This window comes from Mytilus trossulus, chromosome 3 (genome assembly GCF_036588685.1).
Source record: "Mytilus trossulus isolate FHL-02 chromosome 3, PNRI_Mtr1.1.1.hap1, whole genome shotgun sequence".
Classification (NCBI taxonomy): domain Eukaryota; kingdom Metazoa; phylum Mollusca; class Bivalvia; order Mytilida; family Mytilidae; genus Mytilus; species Mytilus trossulus.
Genome location: NC_086375.1, coordinates 43,397,105 through 43,416,053, shown reverse-complemented (window position 1 = coordinate 43,416,053; position 18,949 = coordinate 43,397,105). Strand labels below are relative to the sequence as shown.

The 18,949-nt window shown below is 32.5% G+C and overlaps 2 protein-coding genes across 3 annotated transcripts in view; one reads left to right on the top strand and one right to left on the bottom strand.

The window, feature by feature from the left end:
- LOC134711540 (spastin-like) overlaps window positions 1-11,260 on the bottom strand; it is a 33,528-nt gene extending 22,268 nt beyond the window's left edge. For both annotated transcript variants that reach the window (XM_063572187.1, XM_063572189.1), the window contains exons 1-3: window positions 10,721-11,260; window positions 8,598-8,684; window positions 7,497-7,580 (exon numbers count right to left, since the gene is read on the bottom strand). In XM_063572187.1, the coding sequence (XP_063428257.1) occupies window positions 7,497-7,580; window positions 8,598-8,684; window positions 10,721-11,141 (592 nt within the window). In that variant the 5' untranslated portion in view covers window positions 11,142-11,260. The remainder of the gene's footprint in view (window positions 1-7,496; window positions 7,581-8,597; window positions 8,685-10,720) is intronic.
- Window positions 11,261-17,649: 6,389 nt separating this feature from the next.
- LOC134711539 (retinol dehydrogenase 11-like) lies at window positions 17,650-18,949 on the top strand. Its single transcript, XM_063572186.1, has one exon. It carries the CDS (start codon window positions 17,760-17,762, stop codon window positions 18,699-18,701), a length of 942 nt encoding a protein of 313 aa, XP_063428256.1. The 5' UTR covers window positions 17,650-17,759; the 3' UTR covers window positions 18,702-18,949.

Genomic DNA, 18,949 nt, shown 5'->3' with positions numbered 1-18,949 from the left:
TATTATTGAAGAAATGACTTTAAACATATGCACCATTTACAAAATAAAATATAAAATTCATATAAAATCACTGATCATTTGAAATTTGTTAAAGATTGTAAAATGTGTTTAATGTTGTTTCTATGCTGAAAACTTTTATTCATCATCAGAGCAAATAATAAAACATTTGCCAATTTGTGCCTCCAGATTAGGCAATAGTAAATGAGTAAGTAATCTCTTGACTAAATCCTTTTTACCCATTTTCATATTTATTAAAGAATGTCAGTGAGTTTAACAGATCTATTATGAAAGAATATACATGTATATCTAAAAGATTCACAACATTAAGGAATAAAGAGCTGCTCTTTACGTGCATGATACACCTGTTGCCCTTTTAGCTTGTCTTTATGCTTTAGATGATTTATTTCAAAGAATAAATTTCTTTGGACATTTCGTTGGACATTTCGGACATTTTTTTCAAGAAGAAAACATTCACAGCTGTACAACATCAAATCAGAAATTATATAAATCAAAGAGCAGAATGCTCTGAGGGATACGATTGCCATAGTTTTCATTGACACATGTATAGCAGTTCTGCCAAATTTTCATTAAACAAATGCATGAGATTTGGCCAAAATTCAAAAGATCAAATAGGAAAGAAATAGATCCAAGAATACTGTTGCAAAAAAAGCATGAACATGCGCGAGTCTCAAGCATTTTTGGCCAGTAACCCTGGTACAGCTGGATAGTATTATTCTCTAAACTAATTCAACTGCACATGCAAAATGTAACAATCTGAATAGTCACTCAACTTAAAGAATAGCCAATCCCCGTTACAAGTGTATGAGCCATGTACTTATTGTGTTTTATCGAATTATAGTTATCCTGTACCATTGTAAACTCGTACCGTTCAAAAAAACTTGTACCAATGCAAACTCGTACCATTGCTAACTCGTACCAACTTATTTAAATGCATTCAAATGGTGTTAAATGATGAATATACATGATATACGTTACTTTCACCCAATACCTCTTAAGTCTGTAAAATGTATATAATTTGAAAGTACAATGACCAATTTGTAGCTTATGTTCCTTGTATATTGGATAGAAAATACTGTGGCAGATGTAGATAATTTAGGAGATAACTGTATTGTATTTTAAGCTTGGCCTTCGTAAAACGTAGATTTTACTGTCGCAAATTGAGTTTACCTAGCGACGCGAAGCTTAAAATACAATACAGTTATCTCCATTCTAATGCCACATATTAAAATAAATGTCATTTAATAAATATTTTGGCTTAAAAATGGCATAAATGAAAAAGTCCGCGAAACTGTTGCATTGTATTTAGCATCTAAACAATGTGACGTCATATGTTTACTCTGGATGTCAAACATGAATACTAAACATATGTTTACTTTTCGTACGCTTTAGAATGGTTTCAATATAGACTAAATGAAGATTTTGAGGCTCAAAATGTGAATATCTTGTTTATTTTTTTAGAAATTACATATCCCAGAATTCAAAATGGTGGCTTTCTTAGTTACGGACTGGTAGAACGTGGAATCTAACCCCTCAAAATATTGATCAACGTCCAATGAAAATTATCGTTACAAACTAATTGCATTAGAATAAGGTATATACAGTTTCACCCGAAGAAAAATTTTCATGAATAATTAAATCTTAGCAGTTAGTCAAAATGATTGCCAAAATTATTTTTACTGTCTATAAATAAATGTAACAATGAAATTTAACTGATTCCTGTTAAGGGGGTCCGCATTTTCCCCGCAAAAAAAGCACATGGCTTTCAACAATTGCAAACATAGCATTCAATTTGTGATCATGGATTACAGCTTTAATTAACTTAAATTGGATATATACATATTCAACATGTTCAATTTTAATAAGGTACAGTTAAAGCAATGTTTTAACTTTCCTCTGGGTTAAGTTCTACAGTGGCGGATCCAGAACTTTTCCTAAGGGGGAGCCCGCTGACTGACCTAAGAGGGGGCCCGCTCCAGTCATGCTTCAATGATTCCCTTTATTATCAACCAAATTTTTTCCACAAAAAAAGGGGGGGCTGGATCCGCCTATGTTCTAGTTTGAAAGATCAGTTAAAACATTAATGCTTTAAAACATTCTTTATTTTTGTCTAAGTTTTCATTTAACTCCTGTGTAAAATTCAAGTAATAGACCACTTTCGAGTTCATCCGTCACCGGCAAAAACTCGTCAATTATACACGCCTTTATGACGTCATTTACCAGATAGAGGGGCTCGCCTGTATCCCTCCACTATTTACGTTCATCAAGCGTCTTAGTGATCGTCTTTGTGCAGGATAAACTAGAAATAATGGTTGCTCTGTAGGTACTTACTGACATTTCCCTAATGACAGCAGTGTTGATTGTCAATTTTGAGAATTCAATTTGCCGAATAATTCGTACAATATAGAATTAGAGTTTTCCAACCACTCGCTCAACATTGGAAGGAAGTGACGACGCCCCTAAACGCACAAATGACGATGATAAAGGCGCGTATAATTGACGAGTTTTTTCTGGTGACAGATGAACTCGAAAGTGGTCTATTCAACTTTATTTGATTTCTATTAAGTTTACAAACAGAAACCCATAAAACATCATAATTTTTATATATTTTCTGAATGTTACGACTTCCCAGAAGTACAAGTTAACTTTGTTGGTTCCAATGCCGTGGTACGAGTTAACTTGCTTCCGTATCTTATCACCGTAATTCTAGGAGGAACCCTAAACTGGACCCCTATTGTGTTCACTTATCGCTACACTGACCTTCAGTGCGAAGCTATATATAGAACGGCGGACCAGTTTAGGAGGAACCCCATTTCTTACTCTTTAATTATTGAAGTTCCTTTGGGTCAGAGGGCATGACTCCTTTCCGTACACACTCCTCTGTTTACATTGAGATCGTTCTTAATATAATACGACGTTTACCGGCATTAACGAGTTAATTCTTCTTGACGAATACTTCGAAAAGGGAGACAACTCGAAACGATAACATGGAAGATTCCATTTCTGCTGAAGGGGTGTTATAGGTAATTTTCACGATGAAACATTTATTTTAATTTAAATTATGCATGTGATTTAAAATTATGCAACAACAATAGCCCTCCATATGCAGACAGATATAGAAAGAATCCCATGAGTTTCAAATTAATCAATGAAGCGGGGAATCACTCAATCTGATACCCCTTGAAATCAGGAAAACTACACGCATGTGGGGTCTCACTAATTAGCAACAAAAAGCGTCAAGAAGCGACAAGAAGAAAAATAATAAGTGACAAAAAGCAACAGGAAGCTATTTAGCGACAAGAATACATTTTGTTATCACATACATTAAAATATTTTTTAGGATTATATTGAAAGATGAAGAAATAAAAAAAATTCGATGAAGAGATTGTGTACTTTTTATTATCATATTGATAGATGTAGAAATTAAACATGTGTAAGAGCAAAGGAAATGTAAACGCTATAAAATGAAAATAAAAACAAAGATTTGTTACCTTCTTTTTGAAGGATTTAATAAAACAAAAACATGAAATATTATTTCCTTCCTAACTGTACAATTATTTTTTCCTGATAGGACCAACATTAGCTGTGGCTTCACTCTAAGGTAATACACAATTAAGAGCAACAAATGAGATTAACTAGGTGCGTGTCCTTTGTTTTATTGCAACAATAACATCCATTAACACCTTCATCAATTACACGCACCAGAATATAAAATTATTGTACCGAATAGTGAACACCTGTTGCAAACTCAAGATTGTCATCAGTTTCCTTTAATCTTCAATCTATATGCATAAACATGATAAATATCGTTAAATGAGACAATACACTAAATAAAATGATGAAAAATATTCACATTTTGATTATGTTTTCCTCTTGTTTGATTTCAGTTATTAATTTGTATTTCACAATTTGTGTATGTATTTTCTGGACAATTATGCACAAATAATGCATTTTGCAAGTTAATTATATATTGTACAAAAATGGTTTTAAAAACAAATAAAAAGACAAAATATACTTCCTGTAAAATATCATGTAAATAAATGTAGCAATTGAATTAGATTTACAAGTTTCATTTTTCCCCCTATCAAAATTAACTTTCCTATCGTTGAAATTGTTTTCTTTTGCATATTTTTTTAATATTTATTTCGAATAAGTAATATAATTAAAAAAAATGTTTTCTTGTCGCTAAGTAGTTTCTTGTTGCTAATATTATTCTTCTTGTCGCTTCTTGACGCTTTTTGTCTCTACAATTCTTTTTGTCTCTAATTAGTGAGACCACGCATGGACATTAATACATAAACAAACCGTGACTTGCGATTTGGAACAAGAACGTTTATTAAATGATATGATGAATGGTTCTCCATTTCTTTATGAGAGTACAGTATCAAATATCAGTTTCATAACGGTAAAATATAGAAATACTCCACTTCAGTTCTTGTGACAGAAATAGAATTATCGATCGGCTTTCAGAGAACTCTCGCAAGTTATCAAAATTTGGGAATTCCCTCTGACGTGTTTCTAAATTTATAAAAACACTAAATATAAATACTGTTTAATTCTGATTTTCCGTATTGTTAAAAACACGCATATAAGTCAAGGAAAATATCACACATGAAGATTATGAGTAAAACATTACAGGAAAGTTGTGTATGTTCAATTGTTTTGCTTGTTTTTACCTTTTAAAGCAAGACAATCATAAGAATCTGAGATGTTGCCGAATGTTTAGAATAAAACGAATGACGTGAGGGAGTGTGTCATAGGGTCAATGGTAAAAGTCTACAGATTGCTTGACAGCAATCGTATCCCAAAAACAAAAATGTGTCCCTAGTACACGGATTCCCTATCCACACTATAATTTTCTATGTTTAATGGACCATGAAAATGGTGGAAATCTCTAATTTAGTATAAAAAGTTAGAAAGATCATATCATAAGGAACATGTGTACTAAGTTTCAAATTGATTGGACTTCAACTTCATCAAGAACTACCTAGACCAAAAAACTTTTACCTGAAGGAGGACAGATGAGTTTAAAAATTCATAACTGAAAAACGTAAAATCTGAAATTTATAGAAATTGAAAGGGAGCATACGTCAATAGATATATATACAATTTTCCAATTTTTATTAATGTAAATGGAAGCATTTTAGAGTTATTGTTAAAAAAATATCCTTTTTAAGGATAAAACTTCATAACATGGAAACAAAAAAATCTGAAAATGATAAAGATCAATAGATATTACCAATTCAACAAAGTTTCATAAAAGTTAGTGGAAGTGTTTGTTAGTAATTGTCCGAAGTGTGGACGACGGAGGGACGGACAAACAGACAACAGTATACCATAATATGTTCCGTCTTAGAAAGGCGTATAAAAAAGAGCAGGTGAAACAAATATATAATAACTAATTAATAAATAGTAAAATAGATCAGCAAACCATATTCACATTTATAAAAATACCTATATTTTCAAGAAATGCTGTCTTGCATCTGTGTCATTTACTAGATAGGTAGAGTTTAAATGACACAACTTATTATACATGTACACGCACATGTATCTGTTCCGGACCATATGAGTATTTGGACCATACGCGTATGGTCATGACCATATGCGTATACTCATATGGTCCGACCATACGCGTATGGTCGGACCATATGAGTATAATACTCGTTTGGTTATTAACGGACCAGACCATATGAGTATTTGGACCATATAGGTATTTTTTTCACATAACATTATAAACGCATCAATACAAAAATTATATAAAAAAGCAATGATGGTTTTATGAAATGTCTTAATTTTATAATTCAAAGACTACGTAAAAATTAAATATTGATGCCTTAGTTAGTTTTCATCGCTAATTACATTATTGCATGTAGGCTTGCGGTGACAGTTACTAGTTTCCACACGGTATCATAGCTTTTTTGCATTTACTAGTCCTTGTTGTGCACGATCCTTTTGATTTACATTTTTTGTTTGCGAAAGAAAAGTTAGCCTTTTTGCAGCTGCGTACAGTGATACCGAGGTCTTGGGCCATTCCGATATATCTACGATGTATTAAGGATGTATTCTTCTGACATTTCAGTCTCGTTCAGTCTCGATGAAATCTCGTTCAGGAATTATGTCCAAAACATGAGATACAAGTGTAAAATATGAATGAATTTAAAAAATGTAATAATCAAACTCAACTCTGTAAAAAAATTGGGTATTTCCAATGAGTAGTTTTTGAGTAATACATTTTTCAAATTTTATTACCAATCTAGTCATTCTTTTTAGCCAAAATATCGAGAAAATAGGTGAGGGATACAAAAAATGATTTTACCAGAAACATGTACATCCCACATCCCTTTTTTCTTTTCAAATTTCTTAGATATGTATGTTTTCAGTCAATTATAACAAAGAAGTTGAAAAAATATGCAGTTTGTACTTAAAACGGAGAAAAATCACAAATTTACAAAATTGACAACATGGTAAATTTGACACAAAAAAGCATCAAAATATGATAAAACTTTCTTATATTAACACCAACCTATAGTTTTTGAAATTATAATTTATTCAGATTGGTCCCCTTCATCTTTATTGAAAGTATGACAAAAAGTTTAATTGTGGAAATGTAATTTTTTTTCATGATTAGAGCCCAAAAATAGGTAAAAACTGATGAAAAATGGGAAAATCATGAAAATTGGGTACTTTCAAAGGGCCGTAGCAAAAAAAGAAGTGCACCACCATATGATTTTTTCTTCACCAATTATTTTTTTACAGTCATATGAACACAAAAAACAGGTTTAGAAAAAAAGTTTAATTCTAGAAATTTTTGGCTCCTCAGAGGTGTACATCCTTAAGAAGCTCTAGATCTCAAATATCGTAACACGACTGCAATACACCATGTTCACAAAACAACTTCAATAAAATGTGCTACTTTCAATTGAAATTTTTTGAAATATTTTTTTGAGTCGACATATTGCCATTCACTCATTATAACAAATCGGCCATAACCATCGGTAATGACCATTGGTATAAAATTTGTTTATTATAGTTTTGACAAGTAAACAAAATTAACAATTTGAAACTTCTATTTTTTTTTTAGCTAATCCTTTTGTTACGATTATATAAATTAATATAAAATTACCTATATGATAGCGTCTTTTTAATGAACAGTCATACCATATGAAGAGTTGAGACGTATTCAAAGTAAACTGTAACAGAGTGTTAATTACCCCGACCATACGCGTACGGTCGGACCATACGCGTACGGTCGGACCATACGCGTACGGTCGGACCATACGCGTACGGTCGGACCATACGCGTATGGTCGGACCATACGAGTATATACCCATATGGTCATGACCATACGCGTATGGTCCAAATACTCATATGGTCCGGAACATATCCATAAAACAAGATCCTAGAACTTGTGTTATGATACATGTTTGTAAACTAAATGTTTCTATCCAATTACATGCAATAAAAAACTCTATAAATACCTAAAACGTCAAGTCTATCTTTAGCCATCACCATATTTGTTACCATTTTTTCTTGCAATCTTCTTGCCCTGTCCCAAGAAGAGCCTGAAATAAGGAAGAATGCATGTATGTACATGTAACAATGAATTCTTATATTATTCAAATAGACAAAAAAAATGTTTTTCTACAAAATTTAAAGACCTAATATCAACCTAAGTTTTTACAAAATGTGTGATATCTGTCTGTCATGCATGGATATGAACTAAAATAATGATTTATTGTTCATTTTTAGTTTAAACATATTTATTTATAGTGGATTGGGAAACAAGTTTTACAACTTATATTAATCCCTTTCCACTTTGCGGGTGCGAGTGCTGTCTTGAAGCGGCATTAGCCTACTCTTTTTCGAAATCTACAAGAGTGTCTTTAACGTGCAAGAGATATGACTCTCTCTTAACACGGGTCAGCCATTTATCGTCCCGATCCGACGGACTATCATCGTTTCCTTAAGACCATACTCGCAAATGGTGTCAAGGGAGAGCCGAAAATTGGATTCCTGAAATTTTCATCCCAAACGGGAATCGAACCAGGAACCCTTGTGTTAGTAGTCCGATGCCCTAACCACTACACCACGGCTCTTCATTGTTGTAGGACTGTTAGTTTGACACTCATACAAATAATCTTTTCTGAAACATGAACAGAGATAAAAGAATATATAGCTAACAAAATATTTAACATAAGTAAAGGTTCACATTTTTTTTTAAGTCACACTCACTCATTTGTTACTCATGCAATTTTAAGTATTTTTTTTAATAACATTTTATAAACTTGAGCTTCCTAAAAGTATGCCACATATCATGTGAATATTTTATTCATAATGATATGAGGATTCAAAATTCAACTCCTAAAAAAGAACACATCTAAGGTTTATAGAGAAAATTCCTATTAACGAAAAAGATTTCACAATTTTCACTTTTGCAGGTACATGTATTAGATTTTTATAAGTATTTCAAAGTTCAAATAGTTTTTTTTTAAATTCTCTTACAGCATACACTCACCCAGTTTTACCCAGCTTTATAGCAATAGTATGACAGTAAGTAGCTGATTAAAAGTGTAACCTACCTTCACCACTGCTGACATCAACACTAATTCCTTTCTCAAGTTCTATAATGCCTTTTTTATACATATCGATTGCTATATCTTGTTTACCTGTAAAAATAGTAATAAAAATATGAATATTCTTCTGAATTAAACACTCATCATTAGCAGGGGCCCTGGTCTCCCCTTATGTGGGAAAAATTATAAATAAGACAGTTACTTAAATCAATACAACTGTAAAGAAAGTGAATTTATATTAAAGGCTTTTATCAAAAATAGGGGACATGTCCATGGGACTCAAATGATGCCCTCGCTAGCATTAACGTTATAAACTCATGAACAGTAAATGTGACACTACCAAATTTTTACTTGATCTGAATTATGGGTTAATAAACATTTTTCAACTGATTTTTATAGTTCATTCTTATGTTGTACTGTTATACCACTGTCCCAGGTTAGGGGGAGGGTTCGGATCCTGCTAAAATGTTTAACCACGCCACATTATTTATGTATGTGCCTTTTTCTGCTGTCAGTTTGATCCACTTGAGCATGCTGAACGAGTGAAGGCCCTTATATCCACATTGGAAATCCAATGTATTTAAAAAACGTTTTCAAAAGATTTTTTGCACCTCATTCCCGATTTATTCGATACTCTCTGGCTTTTACCACGTTTACGTACGTACAAAGTTAACAGGTAAAAGTAGAGCGGAAAATGTTCATTCATGAAATTTTCATGAATGAAACTGGCGCAATCTGGCGTAGATTTCTTGTGATTTTCTCTTCAGCGTATGGCAGATCCGCGAAGTAGTGTTTGAGATACTCATTTTCAAAATGAAGTTAAATTCATCTGAATCTTCGGTGAACATTCAATTCTTTTTTATTAAAGCTGAAATCTTTTCAGTCAAATGAGAAGTTACTCAAATTTTAAAAGAATCTTCTAAGAATCAGAATTCAAACACTAGTACTAAATTATCTCGGATCAGAATAAATGGCGATAATCTGTCACCATAAGTTTGAGGCCGATGGCTATGGAAAGTAGCAATAGCAAGCTATAGCAAACTTTCCAAAAACTATTTTAAATACGCAAAAAGATGCAATCAAAATATGATTCAATATGGCAAACTGAGCTTTATAATGATTTCAGAGGCAATAAACTATATGGTAACAAGCTCAGAACTTATAGACTTTTTAAAAGCAGATTTTGCTTAGAAAATTACCTTTCGCAGGAAATTTTAGATATAGACAATGAGATATTATTTAACAATATTCCGTATCAGTGCTCACGATTTAGAGATTGAGAGGGGAAGGTACAAAAATTTGACAGTGTCAGAAAGTATCTGTAAATTGTGTGGTACTGAGGTTGAGGATGAAATTCATTTTCTTCTTCAGTGCCACACACCTTCAAATATTCGTTTCTACTTTTTAAATGAAATAAAACAATGGTTTAAAAATTTTAGTGGTTTAGATATTAAATCACAATTTATTTGGCTAATGTCCTCTGAAGATACTTTCATACTCCAGAAACTCGGAGAATTATTGGAAAATTTATCCTCATATATAGGAAAGTTTCCTTAAATAATATATAGATATAGAAATACCCAGTGACCCCCCTCACATTATTAAACACTGTGCTTGTTGTATTCTTGTATTTGTCTTAATAAAACAAAAAACAAAATTGTTTGTTTATAACATTGTGTTTTAATCATATTGAATCACTTGTAATCATTTGTATGTAATTAATGTTGATTGTTCTGCTCCTTGTGGGCGCTTTGATTAGCAATAAAATATATTTGAATTCGAATTTGATTTTTAAACCCTAAAACAATAACACCAAATTAAGCTGTGCATAAAAACCAATTAGCAGTAATCATTCACAATTAAGTTTTAATAATTATTAATCATCAAATAAATAAAAATATAAATGTATACATGTATAATATCTCCTCAAATCCTATTCAAGAAAATAAATTATTTGGTATACACATATCTTATAATTGAACTGAAATTTGAATAAAATTGGGTGCAAACTTGCAGAGTGCGAACTGACTTTGGGGCGAACATGTAGGTTTTTAAAGCGCATTGTTTGCGAACTGAATTTGATACTGAAACAAACAAACAAAATGAAACAGCATGAACATTTCTCCTACCATCATGTTCCTCATCAATTTTCAAAGCTTTTGAAATATATTCAAAAGCTTTTCTGTGGTGATGTTTCTGTGAAACTAATGCTGGTTCACCAGGTCCTGGATCCCTAGCAGCCATTTTTGAACTTCGGTGAAGTTCAGTATTTGCACCAGATTCAGCATCAGAAATCAAAGCTGAATTTTGCCGCCATCTATTTCTGGAAGGAATTGCAGATCTAGACCTACAAATAATAATGCCTAACACAACCCACAGTTGGACTGCCAAATATCGTAAAAGGCTAAATAAAAATAATAGTGGAGCTGCAAACAAGTCTAAATTTCTGCGATGAACTGATTCATAATTTCTTCCTTGGTTACGATTCGGTCGACCTCCCTTGTCACCCTTTTTACGCCCTCCAGATCGTCCCCTGTCTTTTCGATGCATCCCTGTTCTCCATCATCAAAACAAAATTATGCATTGGATAATAAATGAATTATGAATAATCGATCTTTTCTTTCGATTTGTGCTTTTCCCTCGACAAAAAATAAATAAAGTATAATATTGTAAAGGTAAAATTGGATGACGGATATAACCATGTTATATTTCCGTTTAAGAGTACCACGCGGATAAAGCAAAACGGCAACACATTTAAAGAAATTTTATTTTTCGGCTACAGTTGTAAAATTAGAATCATGACCATCTAGTCTCAAAAAAGAAGAAAGCATTGGGTTTATACAATTTTTATTATTTTATGCTATAAGATCTGCAAAATTGTGTAGGCATTAAAATATAGATAATTCTCTTTCTAGAGAATTTTTTTTAAATAATATTCACGTGATAATATTATTCAAAAGATAATTTCAAGATTAAAGTTCCTATACAGACAGGCAAAATATTTATCAGAACAATCAAGAAAGACTTTAGTAACAGCTTTAATTCAATGTCATTTTGACTATGCCTGTTCTGCATGGTATGCTGGTGTCAGCAAAAAATATAAAGATAAGTTACAAGTATTACAAAACAAATGTGTTAGATTTATAAAAAAAAACACTGGATATAGATCAAAAGTTGACCATAATGTATAACTATTGAATAGTATTGGTTATGTTAATATTGAAAATCGTGTTAAACAATTGAGATTAAACCATGTACATAATATTTTTAACCACCATTGTCCTAATTATATATATAGTGCAGCTTCATCAGACTCCTTTTTATATTATTAATCATATTTTTACATAAATTTCTTTTTATATGAATTTTGATGTCATATTAATTTGTGTGTTATCTTTTTTTGTATGCCGAACACTATAAGCCGTTTACATGTAGGGACCCAATTGTAAACAAGCTTTCGAGTTTTCATGGGTTATCCCTCATAAAATATCAGCAAATTGTTTCATACACTTAAGCATACGATACAGTTACAGAGAAGGTACTGACGTTGCTAACGTATTATGTTATTTTCGCGACGTCAAACTGTGACATATCGGGAAAAGATGCATTTTTCGACTGATTTTTATCATTCAAACTGATTTAATTTGATAACGAGTTCATGGACCCCTATTTTTCAAAACGGCATTTTGTTTCATTTTACAGGGAGATTATGTGACCCAAATTTTATAAAACTGTAAATAGAGGATTTTTTTTAATTTTGATAAACATGCAGTAAAAAATTACGTTTTTTAATTTTGATCATCTTCGCTAGCCAAGGGTTACGATCCACTCCCGCCCAGCTAACAATGTTACGTCATAATTACGTCGTGACAACGTCATGTTTTCGTCGCATTGACGTCAGGTTATTACGTTGTATTTACGTAAAAGTGTATGGTTTTCTTGACGTTGTCACAGGTGACGTCGTACATCAACGTTGTGGTGACGTAAAATTACGTTACTACAACGTTATTCCTGACATTACAACAACGTTTATATCACGTTATATCGATGTTGTCACAACATCATACATCAACGTTGTGGTGACGTAAAATTACGTTTTTACAACGTTATTCCCGACATTACAACAACGTTAATATCTCATTATGTTGAAGAAATTAATATGCAGTGGCGGATCCAGAGGGGGGGGGGGGGGGGGTTCCGGGGGTGCGCACCCCCCCCTTTATTTTTGCCGATCAATGCATTTGTATCGGGACATATGTTTTGCACCCCCCACTTTGCCCTGGGTTAGCACCCCCCCCCCTTTCGAAAATTCCTGCATCCGCCCCTGATATGCTATATGATTGGCCTTAAAATGATCATATATATACATACATAGTATCAACTGTGTTTGGGACCATGAAGTGATCTCTAGATGTTTGTGCTACTCTCTGAAGGAATTTGTATATTCTGCATCATCTTTTTTTTTTGTAGCTTTAATCGAGTTACTGTTTCAGTAATTGTGATATAACAGAAATGAATCATAGGGCCATTCATAGCTGAGTCGCTGTCTATTCGTATACAGTTCAGTTAGTGCTTGTAAAAATGATATGCATTTATCATATATGTTACTCTATATTAAGGGGGTGTTCCCCCTGTCTCTTCTAACCCATCTTTTATTGCTGCCTAAACGATATGTAATTCGCCCATTGTTGAAGGCCGTACAGTGACCTCTATAGTAAATTACTATGACTGGTCTCTTGTGGCGAGTCTCATTTACAATCATACCAAATCTTCTTTTTTATACTAGTATTTAATTTATTTCATCGTAATATACATTTCTCATTTAGCATGTTCACGTTCTGGATATAATATCTGGCTAACTACATACCCACCCAGGCCATGACAATTTTATAAAAAAAAAAAATTTATGAAAAGTAAACAATGCCTGTATATAAAAAAATGAAGATTTGGTCATCGTTAACTTTGTTTATTTTAAATGTTCTCCTGTGTTCCTGGTAGTGGTTTTTCCGGATCTGCTGGAATTAACCTCTTAGCAATTGGTTCCTGCAATGACAATACAAAAATTTATTAGTACACATAATGATATATTCAGTTAAATTTATTGTTACCCTTTATTGTCGCAAAAGAGTATCTTGATCTTCACAATGCTAGTAACAAATACATATCTATAATAACAATTTCGTACTGAATTAAAAAAATATGACCAACATAGAAGAATACAAACAATAATAATTTTGGAAAATAATCCAAGATAGGTTGTACTATACTGAGGAAATAAGGGTATTCTTACCTTATCATGCTTATAGCGTGTTCCGCCTGGTTTCTAGGGTGCATGTTTTAGGGTTTCCCCAATCAATTCTTCATGTAAGACTCTACAAAAGTTGACATTAATAAAATTTGCATCGTGATATTTGATATAATTAAAATAAACCTTAGACTGTCAGGGAGCAACAATTCAAGGAGGGTCATGGAGTTTGCTTGAATCAGATTTTTTCGTGCAAACAATTTTCTTTCATTTTTCAACGATATCACTCAAATTATTTTGTTCAAATCTAACACTATAATAAAGGTATAGGAGGAATCATTTTTTGTCCTGTATTCGAACTATTTTGTTCCATCAATTTGGAAATCAGAAGAAAAAAAAATAAAGAAAAATATCCATGAACCCCTTTTAATTTTTTTTATTTCAAAGACAAATTCGGAATTTTCATTACATATTTATGATTTTAAAGCTAGTCATTGGACAAAAGTCAGTTTCCAGTATTAGTAAAAAAAAAAAATCCTATCATTTCAACTAAAACCGATATTTTTCAAAAAAATATTACGAAGTAACTGTATGAGCGATTTTCATAATATAGATACCAAAAGATGCGGAAATGTCTGAAGTTTTATTGTTTATTTGGTTATAATATTATTCGTGTTCATTTTAATTTTCTGACGAGATAGACACAAAGAAAAAAAATTCTTGAAAAGTTTGCTATTATTCTAAATCGTAAAAATTTGCACTTGTGTTTAACTCATCAAATGATGAAAACGAAACTCAAGAAAATTATGACCAAATAAACAATAGAACTTCAGACATCTTTACATCTTTTGGTATCTATTTTAAAAAAATTGCTCATACAGTGACTTGGTAATATTTTTTTGAAAAATACCGATTTTAGTTGAAATGATAGGACACTTTTGTCCCTTCACCATGACTGTAGTATATAATTGATTTTGTAAAATGACATTATTTTTTATTATTAATTTCTACATTATGACATAATCCAATGACTGATATGTCTTTTTAAACTTCACAAAAAAACGGTAAAATAATAAATTCACAGTATTGCCAGCGCCGGAAGACATTATTTATACTAAGCTGGCTTGATCATAACTACTGTTTCATCGGCAAAAATTAATAGCCACTGCCAAAATATAAAAAAAAAAATATCATTGAAAATTATGATCAATAAATCTACGTTTTACATTTACAAATTTGACATATATATGTTCCAGACCATATGAGTATTTGGACCGCACGAGTACGATCTAGTCCAAGTAATTATGACGTATGGCAAGGCTATTCTATTTTTTTTCTGGGACGCCTTCCTACAACGTAGTAAGGCGTCCCAGAAAAAAAACTAAAATAGCCTTGCCAGACGTCATAATTATTTGGACTAGAGTACGATCAGGACCGTATAAGTATACGATGTAGACTCGTACGGTCCGACCATACGCGTGCGGTCGGACGGTATGAGTAAACGCGTATGGTCTAGTACGAGCTGACCATACATCACAGTAACATGTTATGGATCATATGGTTTACATTTAGACCACCATTATCACAATCTTTATTTTTAGTATTATAAATTGTTATTATTACAATTAGATGGACGTAATGTTCATGCTCTAAACACCAAATCCTGTATTTTGACATTTACCGGCTGCTTTCAACAACTTTTGACAATCACTTTTCCATTGTGGCGTCAGATATTTTGTTTTATGACGTCAAAATTTTACAGGAACATCATAAAATGTATATAGAAAAAAGCATTAGTTATAAAGAATACATATAAATGTACTTACATTCAATCTTATGTGGTGGCTTGGTGAATATGGCGTTGACTTTGAATATGACGTCATCACTTTTAAAATAGCGTCACAACTAAAAGCCCTAACAACGAACCAAAATCGGAAACGTTACGGTATTTCCGTATATTTTTTTTTAATGTTTGAATCAACTTTCACAGGTAATGCCTGCCTCATATCAAATATCGTTCATTAGTTCTATCAATAGAAACAAGTCAAATTAAAATTAAATTAGTGCATAATAAAAAAAAGAAATCTTGCTATTGTAAATTTTATGGATGTAAATAAATAACGTTGCAACAACGTGATTTATTTGATCGATGTACAGTACATATTGCAATTATTTATTTTTTATTTTTTTATTATCACCATGTATTATTGATGGCAAAAACATATAGTTCCTCTTTTTTAATAGCTTAAAAATCAACTTAATACTTTATCGACCAAAAATATGATGACGTTGCTATAACGTCACAGATACGTGACAGATGCGTCGCAATATGACATTGCAACAACGTAATACAAACGTTATTAAAATCAATAATAACGTTGTCCTGACGTCGGTTCTACGTCGTATCTGACGTGACGTAAAATAACTTTCTCACAACGTTGCAACAACGTCGTACTTACGTAACGTCAGTCACGACCTTCCAGCGACCAATACATAACGTCGCAAGGACGTCGTGTGTTTCCTGGGCGCTCTCTTCACCCTTGGCGGATTGAGATAATATTTCGGAGACACAAGGTAAGGATTTTTATTGGTTGCAGTAGATACTCGCTGCATCCAATCAAAAAGCGCCTATAACATGATCACGAGTAAATGTTGAAAGTGTTTGTAAACTATTGCCACGTGTTTATTGTGCAACAAGTCTTTACATCACAAGACATAGGACTATATTTAGTGACAACTTGAATGTTTTTAATCAACTTATAGAAGTTTCTGTGTATGTTTCATGCACAAATGCATGAATATTGACATATATTTTCGTTTCCGGCTTTACCAAGTGGTTAGAATCACACAACAAATGGAAGTTTTTAACGACCTTGACTGGCTATACAGCCCTTGCACGGTGGTTAGAATCTAGACGCTACCGTGTTTTTAATTCCAAATTGAAGAGTTCAAGTGCTACCATTGGTCAAGAATAATTCATTCCGAATGGGCGTGACTTTAAACTTCCGATAGATGGCGCAACATTGATATCACAAATGTTGGCTCAATCTGCCAAGGGTGAAGAGAGCGGGGTAGGATCGTAACCCTTGGCTAGCGAAGATGAATTTTGATAAACATGCAGTAAAAAATGACGTTTTTTCCTCAATTCATGAACATTTGATAAATATAAGTTATTACTGAATAAAAAATTGCATATTTTTTTAGAATACTTATTAAATACAGAAATTACTGATTATTTAACAAAAACCAATTTGAGTTTATCTTTTATAACAAAAAAGTTATGTCTTTCTTTCGAAAAAGAAATTACGGCCACAAATCTGAATTTTGAGCAAATATACAAAATTTCGACCTCATTTTACTCAAAAAGTAGCACATGAAGGTATATTTTTTCTTACATATTTGATTTAGTCAGGTAAAAAATAGCCTATATGCAAATTTTCTTGAACTTGTAAATACAGGATCGAAACTGTATCGTATGCAGGATACTGCACTCATAAAATGCCAATATATTTTACCATATATGTGTTAGTATTGATCAGTATTGTCTTTATATGTATCGTATAGTATTGTGTATTGTAATTATAAATATGCTTGATATTTTATTGAATAAAATATTATTATTATTATTATTATTGCTGTGCATTTTACCACCTTTTTAATCATGCCAGACTAGTTAGCGCAGGAACATATATATTAACTACTATTGATCACCATTGGCATTACCGCCACTGTCAAGCTGACTGCACACATTATGTGGAACCGGAATTGATGGTCTGTATACTGAAATTGTTTTTACATTTAGACACCTTTTTCCGACTGGTTTTCTAATCTACCTTACCTGAGCTCTTTGAGTGATAGAAAACACTATATAGAAATGAAATGAAAATATATTTGTTGATGACTTTGTGTATTGACTTTCGAGAATGGAACCACCTTCATGGTATGTCACAGCTTCAGTTACTTTAGTGGGAATGTATGTCACTGCTGTTCTGTTTAGATCTCTTCGTACGAGAAGATGTAATTCGACTATGTTACTGCATGGCAAAACATGTATTGTGACTGGTGCAAATACCGGTATAGGACTTCAAACCGCACTAGAGTTAGCTAAACGTCATGCACGTGTAATCATGGCATGTCGAGATCCTAACAAAGCCAGAAAAGCTATCGAATACATACAATCTAGAACGAAAAACGGAAGTTTGGTATTCAGACCTTTGGATCTTGCATCTCATGTTTCGGTAAAGGAATTTTGCAAAGGTATATTAGAAGAAGAGCATACTTTAAATGTCTTGGTAAATAATGCTGGGGTGATGGGACATCCTTACCAGCTATCCGAGGATGGAATAGAAATGCATATGGCTGTAAACCACTTTTCAGTATTTTTATTGACAAATATGTTGCTTCCAAAGTTGAAGGAAAGTTCTCCAAGTAGAATAGTTTTTGTATCGTCAGCTTTACATAAAAGAGGAGAAATTGACTTTGAAAACGTAAAAGGGAAGCAGACAAAAGGATATGCCAATAGCAAATTAGCAAATGTATATTTTGCTAGGGAGTTGCATGATCGTTTGGCAGGCTCCAAAGTGGATGTGTTTACAGTGCATCCTGGTATGGTAGATACTGAACTAGCTAGATATTCGATGTCAAAGTGGCTTTGGACATTTCTTTATCCCCTTAGATTGCTCTTAATTAAAACAGCCAGCCAGGGATGCCAAACAGTTGTTCACTGTGCGATTTCTGAGGATCTAGAAGGGAAATCAGGTGGCTATTTTGGTGACTGTGTACAGGAACCATGGCCTGAAGTTTCATCATGCAAAGAAACTCAACTTAAAATGTGGAAAACTAGTAAAGAAATTACTGGACTTTAAAATTGAACAAGAACTTGTGATAATTTCAAATGAAAGACTCTGTCTGAAGATGCCAGAAATATTTGCCACTGGATATATTAAAACAAGCAACAAATTGGACAATAAATCAATAAAAAGTTTCACTTTTTTCTTGTTGCACAACTGTCAAAATAAGAAATGCAATGTAGTTGATGCATCTCTTAATATCAGCTTTATAAAATAAAACTTATGTATTGAATATTAAAAAAAGATATATTTATATAACTTCT